The sequence below is a fragment of the Nerophis lumbriciformis genome, linkage group LG18 (assembly GCF_033978685.3).
Source record: "Nerophis lumbriciformis linkage group LG18, RoL_Nlum_v2.1, whole genome shotgun sequence".
NCBI classification, from domain to species: domain Eukaryota; kingdom Metazoa; phylum Chordata; class Actinopteri; order Syngnathiformes; family Syngnathidae; genus Nerophis; species Nerophis lumbriciformis.
Genome location: NC_084565.2, coordinates 23671602 through 23685454, shown reverse-complemented (window position 1 = coordinate 23685454; position 13853 = coordinate 23671602). Strand labels below are relative to the sequence as shown.

Here is a 13853-nt window from a genome sequence, read left to right as displayed (position 1 = left end):
GTTAACAATTTCACACATAAGTCGCTCCTGAGTATAAGTCGCACCCAAACGCGGCCAAACTATGAAACAAACTGTGACTTATAGTCCGAAAAATACGGTAATTAAGCGGTTAGTTTCTTGTGTTATCTGGCGTTGTGTGTGTTTGTGTGCGTGTGTACCGTATTTTTCGGACGATAAGTCGCAGTTTTTTTCATAGTTTGGCCGGGCTCCAGTGCGACTTATATATGTTTTTTCCTTCTTTATTATGCATTTTCGGCAGGTGCGACTTATACTCCGGTGCGACTTATACTCCGAAAAATACGGTAGTAGGGTTGTACAGTATTCCGGTATTAGTACAGTACCGCGATACTAATGAATCATATTCGGTACTATACCGCCTCTAAAAAGTACCGGTCTGATACCCAATTTTGTGGTATCATCCAAAACTAATGTAAAGTATCAAACAACAGAAGAATAAGTGAGTATTACATTTTAACAGAAGTGTAGATAGAACATGTTAAAAGAGAAAGTCAGCAGATATTAACAGTAAATGCACAAGTAGATTAATAATTCATTTTCTACCACTTGTCCTTAATAATTTTGACAAAATAATAGAATGATAAATGACACAATATGTTACTGCATATGTCAGCAGCTAAATTAGGAGCCTTTGTTTGTTTACTTACTACTAAAAGACAAGTTGTCTTGTGTCTTCACTATTTTATTTAAGGACAAACTTGCAATAAGAAACATATGTTTAATGTACCGTAAGGTTTTTATGTTAAAATAAAGCCAATAATGCAATTTTTTTGTGGTCCCCTTTATTTACCTACTCAGTGGCCTAGTGGTTAGAGTGTCCGCCCTGAGATCGGTAGGTTGTGAGTTCAAACCCCGGCCGAGTCATACCAAAGACTATAAAAATGGGACCCATTACCTCCCTGCTTGGCACTCAGCATCAAGGGTTGGAATTGGGGGTTAAATCACCAAAATGATTCCAGGGCGCGGCCACTGCTGCTGCCCACTGCTCCCCTCACCTCCCAGGGGGTGATCAAGGGTGATGGGTCAAATGCAGAGAATAAATTCGCTACACCTAGTGTGTGTGTGACAATCATTGGTACTTTAACTTTAACTTTATTTAGAAAAGTAACAAAATATAAAAATAATTTTGGTACCGGTACATATATGCACTGCAAAAACTGAAATCTAAGTAAGATTGAATATCTCAAATAAGGGTGATATTTGCTTATTTTTTGTCTGATAAGAGAATTCTTCTCACTAAGCAGATTTTATGTTAGTGTTTTACTTGTTTTAAGGGTTTTGGTCCTAAATGATCTCAGTAAGATATTACAGCTTGTAACTGAGATTTTATGACGTATATTGAGTAAAACATGCTTGAAACTAGAATATCAACTGATGCAAAGCTGTGTCATCAACACTCACAAGTATAAAAGTACTTTTTTAAAGTAATAATTTCTTATTTCAAGCATGAAAAAAAAAATCATGATGCCGAACGCATATCATTATGTCATGATAATGGCACTAATTTAAGAATATTTTTCAACATATTGAGCAAAAAGGTCTCATTTTTTTTCTACCAAGAAAAATGCACTTGTTATTAGTGAGAATATACTTATTTTAAGTTATTTTTGGGTTCTGAAGTTAGCTAATTTTACATGTTTTGGAAAGTCTTGACAAGCCAAATTTTCTTGTTCTATTGGCAGATAATTCTGCTTAGTTCAAGTAAAATACCCCTAATTTTTGTATTTTTTTTTCTTGTTTTTGAACACTGACTTTTTGCAGTGTGCACACACAAACACATGTCCAAACGCACAGGCGTCTGATGGTTCCAGCATGTGCTGCACATGTCAATGCATTAACGACCCATTCGTTACTGATAGAAAAAGCCCACACAAAGACACAACTGGTGGCCACTGCAGGTGATCGGAGCGCTGAAACAAGCTCCTGAGGGGCCGGCCCAGTTAGAAAGACGTATGGACGCAGACCAAGAAAGTGACACAAAGAGGCAGAAAGAAAATATCTGGGATTTTTTTCACACACTCTTGTGTGGGTCTCTGGTGTGAATCAGGTGTCAAGTTAAGGTTACATTGTATGTCAGGTTTAATGAGACTATAAAAGATCAGCGAGGGGAACTGATTTGTAGAGTTTGTATTCGTCAGGTTGAGTGGTTGCAGAAGCGGTTATTCGGAGTTTGCATTCATTACGAGACGCTGGACTGTTTTTAGGAAATGTTTGTTGATGTTGAAGCTTTAACTATTAAATGTGATGGAGATTGAAAAAAAAGCCTGCCTTCAGATGTGTTTAGGCTTAAACAATCCTGTGGTTATTTAAAAGAAACAGCTTTAAAGGCCTACTGAAATGCGATTTTCTTATTTAAACGGAGATAGCAGGTCCATTCTGTCATACTTGATAATTTCGGGATATTGCCATATTTTTTGCTGAAAGGATTTAGTAGAGAACATCGACGATAAAGTTTGCAACTTTTGGTCGCTGATAAAAAAGCCTTGCCTGTACCGGAAGTAGCAGACGATATGCGTGTGACGTCACCGGTTGTGGAGCTCCTCACATCCGCACATTGTTTACAATCATGGCCACCAGCAGCGAGAGCGATTCGGACCGAGAAAACGACGATTTTCCCATTAATTTGAGCGAGGATGAAAGATTCGTGGATGAGGAAAGTGAGAGCGAAGGACTAGAGGGCAGTGGGAGCGATTCAGATGCTGTGAGAGGCGGGTGGGAATGACTAAAACAGTAAATAAACACAAGACATATATATATACTCTATTAGCCACAACACAACCAAGCTTATATTTAATATGCCACAAATTAATCCCGCATAACAAACACCTCCCCCCTCCCGTCCATATAACCCGCCAATACAACTCAAACACCTGCACAACACACTCAATCCCACAGCCCAAAGTACCGTTCACCTCCCCAAAGTTTATACAGCACATATATTTCCCCAAAGTCCCCAAAGTTACGTACGTGACATGCACATAGCGGCACGCACGTACGGGCAAGCGATCAAATGTTTAGAAGCCGCAGCTGCATGCGTACTCACGGTACCGCGTCTGCGTATCCAACTCAAAGTCCTCCTGGTAAGAGTCTCTGTTGTCCCAGTTCTCCACAGGCCAATGGTAACGCTTGACTGTCATCTTTCGGGAATGTAAACAATGAAACACCGGCTGTGTTATCCGACACAACAGTCAGGAGATGCATTCTACGGTGGGGGTGCGTTATCCGGCACAACACCTGCCGTAATACACCGCTTCCCACCTACAGCTTTCTTCTTTGCTGTCTCCATTGTTCATTGAACAAATTGCAAAAGATTCACCAACACAGATGTCCAGAATACTGTGGAATTTTGCGATGAAAACAGACAACTTAATAGCTGGCCACCATGCTGTACCAAAATGTCCTCTACAATCCGTGACGTCACGCGCAGGCGTCATCATACCGAGACGTTTTCAGCAGGATATTTCGCGCAAAATTTAAAATTGCACTTTAGTAAGCTAACCCGGCCGTATTGGCATGTGTTGCAACGTTAAAATTTCATCATTGATATATAAACTATCAGACTGCGTGGTCGGTAGTAGTGGGTTTCAGTAGGCCTTTAAAGACAGTCTTGAATCCATTCTCGGCTAATAAGTGTTGTGTGTAACGATGGGCGATATGGCCTGAAATCTATATCGCAAAGTTTGGACACACCTTCTCATTCAATGTGTTTTCTTTGTTTTCATGACTATTTACATTGTAGATTGTCACTGAAGGCATCAAAACTATGAATGAACACATGTGGAGTTATGTACTTAAAAAAAAAACTGTGAAATAACTGAAAACATGTTTTATATTCTACTTTCTTCAAAATAGCCACCCTTTGCTCTGATTACTGTTTTGCACACTCTTGGCATTCTCTTGATGAGCTTCAAGAGGTAGTCACCTGAAAGGGTTTTCACTTCACAGGTGTCATAGTTTTGATGCCTTCAGTGACAATCTACAATGTAAATAGTCATGAAAATAAAGAAAACACATTGAAATGAGAAGGTGTGTCCAAACTATGGGCCTGTACTGTATATTGCTGCCTATATCACAATATAAAATGTGGTATATAGATTAAAATAGAACCATTTTAAAATGGGTTACAAAGACCCCTAATTTAGTTGCTGACATATGAGCTAACATTGTGTCATTTCCAGTTACCGTATTTTTCGGACTATAAGTCGCAGTATTTTTCATAGTTTGAGGGGTGCGACTTATACTCAGGAGCGACTTATGTGTGAAATTATCAAATAATATTATTTAGCTCATTCACGTAAGAGACTAGACGTATAAGATTTCATGGGATTTAGCGACTAGGAGTGACAGATTGTTTGGTAAACGTATAGCATGTTCTATATGTTATAGTTATTTGAATGACTCTTACCATAATATGTTACGTTAACATACCAGGCACGTTCTCAGTTGGTTATTTATGCCTCATATAACGTACACTTATTCAGCCTGTTGTTCACTATTCTTTATTTATTTTAAATTGCCTTTCAAATGTCTATTCTTGGTGTTGGGTTTTATCAAATACATTTCCCCAAAAAATGCGACTTATACTCCAGTGCGACTTATATATGTTTTTTTCCTTCTTTATTATGCATTTTCGGCCGGTGCGACTTATACTCCAGAGCGACTTATACTCCGAAAAATACGGTAGATTTTTTTTCACAACTATTACTGATTTACTTACAGTTAAAATCACTTCATCATGTTTCCCTCCACACTTTTGTTAAAATGTAATAAACACTTTCTTACGGTATGTTATTTGGATAGTTTTGGGCAATACTATACATTTGGGTACCATTCCAATACCAAGTAGTTACAGGAGCACTATTGGTCAAACTGATACTTAAAATGTTCTAGATCGTTAAATGATTACATTTTGACCTCAAGTGTAATGCAAAACTACATGGTGGCGATGTAGCAATATCAATTCATATTTATATACCGTATTTTTCGGACCATAGGGCACAACGGATTATAAAGAGCACTGCCGATGAATGGTCTATTTTTTATCTTTTTTCATATATAAGGCGCACCGGATTATAGGGAGCATTAAAAGAGTCATAGTATTTCATATTTTCTTTCAAAATGTAAAATACTTGTGGTCTACATAACATGTAATGGTAGTTTTTTGGTCAAAATGTTCCATAGATTATGTTTTACAGATCATCTTCAAGCCGCTTTCTGACAGTCGCTTCAGGATTCGGCAGCGTCATCTCCCCGTCATCTTTGTTGTAGCGGTGTAGCGTGCAAGGACGGAAGTGGAAGAAGTGTCAAAAGATGGAGCTAACTGTTTTAATACATTCAGACTTTACTTAAATCAATAACAGAGCAGTATCGGAAATGTGTCCCGTGAAAAAACGTCCGACCGGAACTTTAATAAGTAAAGTTCCTTGGGTTAATAATGTAAACTCACGACACCGGTATGTTTTAGGGATTCCATGGCGAGTTTACTAACAGATATAAGTAAGAACTTTACACTACCTTTTTATTAGAAATGGCAACAACGGAGAATGAATATCATCGACTACGGTCACGCCACGGACTACAAAGGCGGATGTGCGCAATTTTTCAGGATTTACGCAGATCCCAAATACATATCAGCAGGTACCAGAAGGTAGGAAAAGTTGCTTTTGCATAATACTGCGAAACAAAACGCCAGATAATACGTCTTACCTTATACACACACCATAATAATACTCGGATGTTGAATGCACCAACAATGCTTCATAGCTTACCAAAGTCGTACTACAACATTTTTGATAGATTTTTGAGCGCCGTGTGTAATGTTCTTTATTTTCAATGGAACATTTAAAATGTTGGTGTTGTTTACTTGAGGCCCATCATAGTGCAGTCTACACATATCTCTTATGTTTGACTGCCATCTACTGGTCACACTTATCACTACACGATGTACCAAATAAAATACCTTCGAGGTAGGCATGCTCAACCAAAATGATTCCTTACATTAGGCGCACCGAGTTATAAGGCGCACTGTCGAGTTTTGAGGGGAAAAAAGGATTTTAAGTCCGCCTTATAGTCCGGAAAATACGGTAATTTCTTTATTCCTTTTATTACATACACAATTTATAATAAAGTCAATAGTGCAAAATAACTAACAAAATTAAAAACTTATATTGGCTCTGATTTGTGAATAAAAACACATGCCGCCCCCGCCACGCAATGCCGGGGGCGGCATGGCGTGGTGGGTAGAGCAACCGTGCCAGAAACCTGAGGGTTGCAGGTTCGCTCCCCGCCTCTTACCATCCAAAAATCGCTGCCGTTGTGTCCTTGGGCGGGACACTTCACCCTTTGCCCCCGGTGCCACTCACACCGGTGAATTGAATGATGAATGTTAGGTGGTGGTTGGAGGGGCCGTTGGCGCAAAATTGCAGCCACGCTTCCGTCAGTCTACCCCAGGGCAGCTGTGGCTATGAAAGTAGCTTACCACCACCAAGTGTGAATGATTGATGGGTTCTACATGTAAAGCGACTTTGGGTACTTAGAAAAGCGCTATATAAATCCCAGTTATTATTATTAAAATTATCACAAAAGCTGTGAGTGGTTAACTATGCTTCAGCGATGCTTTTTGAATCCTCCTATGGCAGGGGTCGGCAACCCAAAATGTTGAAAGAGCCATATTGGACCAAAAATACAAAAACAAATCTGTCTGGAGCCGCAAAAAAAAATTAAAAGCCATATTACATACAGATAGTGTGTCATGAGATATAAATTGAATTAAGAGGACTTAAAGGAAACTAAATGAGCTCAAATATAGCTACAAATGAGGCATAATGATGCAATATGTACATATAGCTAGCCTAAATAGCATGTTAGCATCGATTAGCTTGCAATCATGCTCTGACCAAATATGCCCGATTAGCACTCCACACAAGTCAATAACATCAACAAAACTCACCTTTGTGCATTCATGCACAACGTTAAAAGTTTGGTGGACAAAATTAGACAGAAAAATAAGTGGCATAAAACACGTCCCAGAAAGTTATACATGTAAACAAACTACTGTGAGTTCAAGGACCGCCAAAATTAGTGGGACAAAACGGCGCTCGCCAAATACTCGAATCAGTGAAGCATGTTTAATACAAACAGTGTGCTTTATAACAATTGGGGAGGTTTTTGTCATGTTTGTCCTCCTACAGAAACCATATTAACACAAAAAATATATTTTTTCCCCTCATCTTTTTTCATACATTTTCGAAAAAGAGCCGCATGTGGCCCTAGAGTCGCGGGTTGCCGACCCCCGTCCTATGGTGTGTAGTATCGCATCAATCAATCAATCAATGTTTATTTATATAGCCCTAAATCACAAGTGTCTCAAAGGGCTGCACAAGCCACAACGACATCCTCGGTACAGAGCCCACATAAGGGCAAGGAAAAACTCACCCCAGTGGGACGTCGATATCTTTACCTATTTCTCGTCCTCCAGTGATAATGTAAGAAACTTTGTCTATTTTCCGCCATGGAGGCAAGGATTAGTGATTTAGAAGCACCACTGTGGAGGGACATTACCCGCGAGCCTTGTCACTGTCCAATTTGCAGACACAGGTAGAATGTGTCATCAACATGCATAATCACGATATGACAATAGTATTAAAAGCTCTATCGTGGACCACATTTTTATCATTTCTATCGTCCAATCCTAGTTGTGTGATTGGCCCTGAGATAATGTAGCCCGTGCAAACCTGCGAAGTGTCGTGGTTAAAGATGATGGAACTGAGGTCCCCGCAGTTGTAGTGGGTGATGAGGTCCTCGGTGGTGTAGGAGCCCTGCAGACTGCCCGCTCGGACACTCTCGTGCTGTAGCAGCGTTTGGTTCAAGGCAAACAGCACCTGCAAGAAGAGGGAAATATGATTATGCACTATGTGGTAGGGGTTATCGTTTGTCCAAGACGTCATTCCGTGCGTCATTTCTGCTCGGCAACTGCATCTTTTACTGACCTATTTTTTGTTATTATTTATTCTTTACTTACAGTCGTGGTCAAAAGTTTACATACACTTGTAAAGAACATAATGTCATGGCTGTCTTGAGTTTCCAATCATTTCTATAATTTTTTTGTGATTGCGTGATTGGAGCACATACTTGTTGGTCACAAAAACATACATGAAGTTTGGTTCTTTTATGAATTTATTATGGGTCTACTGAACATGTGACCAAATCTGCTAGGTCAAAAGTATACATACAGCAATGTTAATATTTGGTCACATGTCCCTTGGCAAGTTTCACTGCAATAAGGCGCTTTTGGTAGCCATCCACAAGCTTCTGGTGGAATTTTTGTCCAGTCCTCTTGAAAAAATTGTTAAAGTTCAGCTAAATGTGTTGGTTTTCTGACATGGACTTGTTCCTTCAGCATTGTCCACACGTTTAAGTTAGGACTTTGGGAAGGCCATTCTAAAACCTTAATTCTAGCCTGATTTAGCCTTTTTTTTTTTTTTACCACTTTTAACGTGTGTTTGGGGTCATTGTTCTGTTGGAACACCCAACTGCGCCCAAGACCCAACCTCCAGGCTGATGATTTTAGGTTGTCCTGAAGAATTTTGAGGTAATCCTCCTGTTTCATTGTCCCATTTACTCTCTGTAAAGCACCAGTTCCATTGGCAGCAAAACAGCCCCAGAGCATAATACTAGGATTGGTATTCCTGGGATTAAAGACCTCACCTTTTCTCCTCCAAACATATTGCTGGGTATTGTGGCCAAACAGCAAATGTTTTGCTTCATCTGACTACAGAACTTTCCTCCAGAAGGTCTTATCTTTGTCCATGTGATCAGCAGCAAACTTTAGATTAAACTTAATGTGTCGCTTCTGGAGCAAGGCCTTCATTCTTGCATGGTAGCCTCACAGTCTATGGCGATGCAAAACATGTTTGACTGTGGACACTGACACCTGTGTTCCAGCAGCTTCCAATTCATTGCAGACTTGCTTTTTGGTGGTTCTCGGTTGACTCTTGATCATCCTTACCAATTTTCTCTCAGCAGCAGGTGATAGCTTGCGTTTTCTTCCTCATCGTGGCAGTGACAAAACTGTGCCATGTACTTTATACTTACAATTGTCTGCACAGTTGCTCTTGGGACCTTAAGCTGCTTTGAAATGGCTCCAAGTGACTTTCCTGACTTGTTCTAGTCAATGATTCATTTTTTTCAGATCTGTGCTGAGTTCCTTTGACTTTCCCTTTGTCGCGTTTGTAACTGAGTCTAATGACTGCATTACATGAGTCTTATTTAAATGGGCTCAGAGAAGTCAACATGAAGTTAAGAGGCCATGCCATGAAGCTATAATTTGATTTGATTGTAACTTTTCTACATCACCAAAATTGATAATGTATGTTTGCTGTATGTATACTTTTGACCCAGCAGAATTGGTCACATTTTCAGTAGACCCATAATAAATTCATAAAAGAACCAAGCAAGTATGTGCTCCAATCACTCTATCACAAAAAAATAAGAGTTGTAGAAATGATTGGAAACTCAAGACAGCCATGACATTATGTCCTTCACGAGTGTATGTAAACTTTTGACCACGACTGTATTATTGTTATCTGAGGTACTTTTGAGCCCAATGTGATAGACCTTCCATCTAGATCAGGGGTCCCCAAACTTTTTGACTCGTGGGCCGCACTGGGTTAAAAAATTTTGACCAAGATCAGGGGTCCCCAAACTACGGCCCAAGGGCCGGATCCGGCCCCTCAGCATCCAAAATCCGGCCCACGGGAAGACCCAAGTAAAAAAAAAAGTATTTTTATTTTCTATTTTATTTATTTATTTTTTTATTTTTTTTAATCTTTCCTTTCTAATCCATTTTCTACTGGTTGTTACTCTCGGTGTCTCCTAGCCGCTTAGGCAAATCATATTGTCTAAAAATGAATTTTCTCATCGATAACGTGACAGTTAAATGTCAAAACGGATTAAAAAGACAATTTATATATATATATATATATATATATATATATATATATATATATATATATATATATATATATAATGTTAAATGTCAAAACGGATTAAAAAGACATATATATATATATATATATATATATATATATATATATATATATATATATATATATATATATATATATATAAATAAAAACATGTCTTTTTAATCCGTTTTGACATTTAACAGTCACGTTATCGATGGGAAAATTCATTTTTAGACAACATGATTTGCCTGAGCGGCTAGGAGACACCGAGAGTAACAAGCGGTAGAAAATGGATTAGAAAGGAAAGCTTTTAAGAATAAAAAAATAAAATAAAAATAAAAAAAATAAATAAAAATAAAACCCCTTTTTTTTTTTTTTTTACTTGGGACTTACCGTGGGCCGGATTTTGGATGTTGAGGGACCGGATCCGGCCCGCGGGCCGTAGTTTGGGGACCCCTGATCTAGGTCAACTGCAGGTAAAGCATACCACAAAATACATACTCCGGCTGCAGGAAGTTTGGAGCGACTTCTTAAAACCTTTGTTTCGTCCACCGGAGTGCTGTAAATTTACAACGGCCATTAATACCAAAAGTAAACCCTTTTTTGAGGGAATTTACTGCGAGCAGCCGGTGCAGTGACGCCACTGCATGGTTCAAATCGAAGGTTATTCCCCCCCCCCACCCCACCCCACCCCCCCTCCCCTACAGCGCCACGCCACATCTGATTGGCCTGACATGTGGGCCGGGCCAGCCGATGATGTCTGTTCAGCTCTCTTACAGGAACCAAGAGGCCCAAATGAAGCTATTTCACACACTTCTACATTGCACCTAAACAGCTTTGCAGACTTGATTACGCCAAATGACTCATCTAATCATAACTTCAAACCTCGGTTGGCTTCCTTGGAGTCCAACAGCCCTTTGGGAAGTGCTGCAAGATGATTCGCGTATAGCCGCTAATGTGTGATACAGCTGCACAACCAATTTATTCTGGGAACTGGGCCATGATTTACACAATTACCTCTTCTTGTCATACTCAACCTGTACACCCACTGGACTCTTCAGGTACATGTGGCAAGATTGGGGATAAGAACTGCATCGACCCTGAGTGAAAGGAGCTAATGAAATTACAAGACCTGACATTAGACTCTGATGTTTTGCATAACATTATGGTACAGATACAGTTTCATAAATACTATATTGACGAGTGATGTTAATCTAATCTTTAAGGTTTTACTACTTATGTATAAAATACTAAAGGGTCTAGCTCAGTGGTTCTTAACCTGGGTTCGATCGAACCCTAGGGGTTCGGTGAGTCGGGCTGAGGGGTTCGGTGGGGGTCAAGACACACCCGACTCATCGTGTAAATAAAAACTTCTCCCTATCGGCGTATTACGGATACGGCAACAGCAGAAGTCAGACTGATTTGCAGGTGTGTGATTTGTTGTGAGTTTATGCACTGTGTTGGTTTTGTTCATTGAACAAGGTGATGTTCATGCACCAGTAATAAAACACGGTAACACTTTAGTATGGGGAACATATTCACCATTAATTAGTTGCTTATTAACATGCAAATTAGTAACATATTGGCTCTTAACTATATTATTAAGTACTTATTAATGCCTTATTCGGCATGGCCTTATTATAACCCTAACCCTCTAACCCTGGCCCTAACCCCCTAACCCCAACCCTAACCAAATAACTCTAAATTAAGTCTTTGTTACTTAGAATATGTTCCCCTAGTGTCCAAAAAAACCTCTAAATTAAGTATTTGTTACTTAGAATATGTTCCCCATACTAAAGTGTTACCAAAAACATATAACTTTGTCTTGAATTTGAAAAAAACCCAACATTTTATTTTTCACAAAAGAAGGGTTCGGTGAATGCGCATATGAAACTGGTGGGGTTCGGTACCTCCAACAAGGTTAAGAACCACTGGTCTAGCTCCATCCTATCTTGCTGATTGTATTGTACCATATGTCCCGGTAAGAAATCTGCGTTCTAAGAACTTATTAGTGATTCCCAGAGCCCCAAAACAGTCTGCGGGTTATAGAGCGTTTTCTATTCGGGCTCCAGTACTCTGGAATGCCCTACCAGTAACAGTTAGAGATGCTACCTCAGTAGAAGCATTTAAGTCTCATCTTAAAACTCATTTGTATACACTAGCCTTAAATAGACCACCCTTTTCGACGAGTTGATCTGCCATCACTCATCTGTGCATCAGTTGGGGACGTCTCTGCGCTACTCAAGACGATCCCCTGCTGGCCCCACTATGGACTGGACTCTCACACTATTAACTAGCTCCACTCGACGTCCATTGCACCGGTCGGGGTTTCTCATTGTTCCCATTGGGTTGAGTTTTTTCTTGCCCTGATGTGGGATCTGAGCCGAGGATGTCGTTGTGGCTTGTGCAGCCCTTTGAGACACTTGTGATTAAGGGCTATATACATTAACTTTCATTGATTGATAACAACTCACGTTTTGATTCGTTTTGTTTCTGATTTTCTGGGGGGACGATTTGATTTAGAATGGATTCTCGATTCAAACTGATAATTAATTTGCTGTGAAAAGTTGTATTAAAAACGTCTCAAAACCCGTTATGAATAAACCAGGGGTGTCAAACGTACGGCCCTATGAGTTTGCGGAGTATAAAAATTAGCCGAAATTTTTGAATGAAAGAAACTGCTGTTCTAAATGTGTCCACTAGATGTCACAATAGCAATTATTTGTATCTTTGTAAATGATGCTACATATGTAAAAATAAAAATAAACCACATGATGTTAGTACATCAGTCCAGCAAAATGAGCAAACAACATAAATAACATACTGTAATTTGATTTTTATGTTATTTTTTTATCGTGATAGATTGAAAATGAACACCAATGAGTTGACTGATGAACGTTATCACATAATTTGTTCAGAAAATATAAATAACGACAAATAAAGATAGAATACTATTAACCGCAACATGTAAGTGTAAAAAAAACCAACAACTTTATGATTTGTACATTTTCAGAATGTGCTTGTTCTATTTTTAAACAAAGAAAACAATCTGAAGTTGTCTTTATTTTTAAGTTATCGTGCCGTGATTTTACCAGTCCGGCCCACTTGGGAGTAGATTTTTCTCCATGTGGCCCCCCATCTAAAATGAGTTTGACAGCCCCAATACAAATAAATTCCTGGAAAAATGTTCTGTGGTCTGACGAGTTCACATTTCAAATTGTTTTTGGAAACTGTGGACGTCATGTCTTTCGAACCAAAGAGGAAAAGAACCATCCAGATTGTTATAGGAGCAAAGTTCAAAAGCCAGCGTCTGTGATGGTATGGGGGTGTATTAGTGCCCAAGGCACCATGAATGCTGAAAGGTACATACAAGTTTTGGAGCAACATGTGTTGCCATCCAAGCAACGCTATCATGGACGCCACCTGCTTATTTCAGCAAAACAAGTGTTACAACAGTGTGGCTTCATAGTAAACAAGTCCAGACCTGTCTCCCACCAACGGTACAGCTCGGTTGGTAGAGTGGCCGTGCCAGCAACTTGAGGGTTCCAGGTTTGATCCCCGCTTCTGCCAACCTAGTCGCGGACAATAACTGATAGTCTGCTTTGCCAGTCCAAATGTATTCGGTGTTTTCTGTAGTACTCCCTCGTCCACGGGAGCCCGCATTCTCGTTATCTCCCCTTTCGACAAAAGGACAAAGTTTTTCGCTAAGTAGAATCACAGCTGACCTGGACACTCGAAAGTTCTCTTGCCGTTCCTCCGGCACAACACACTCGGTGACAAACATATCCCACCAGGCTGCCGCACTTCCAGGCCTTATCCAAAACCGTCGCTCAGCATTGCTATGTTGCCGTCCGACATGTGTTGTATCTG

The 13853-nt window shown here is 39.7% G+C and overlaps 1 protein-coding gene across 2 annotated transcripts in view; it reads right to left on the bottom strand.

Annotated features, from left to right (window-relative positions):
- Positions 1 to 13853, bottom strand: part of trabd2b (TraB domain containing 2B) — a 228874-nt gene that overhangs the window by 62847 nt on the left and 152174 nt on the right. For both annotated transcript variants that reach the window (XM_061978565.1, XM_061978566.1), the window contains exon 3: positions 7752 to 7898. In XM_061978565.1, the coding sequence (XP_061834549.1) occupies positions 7752 to 7898 (147 nt within the window). The remainder of the gene's footprint in view (positions 1 to 7751; positions 7899 to 13853) is intronic.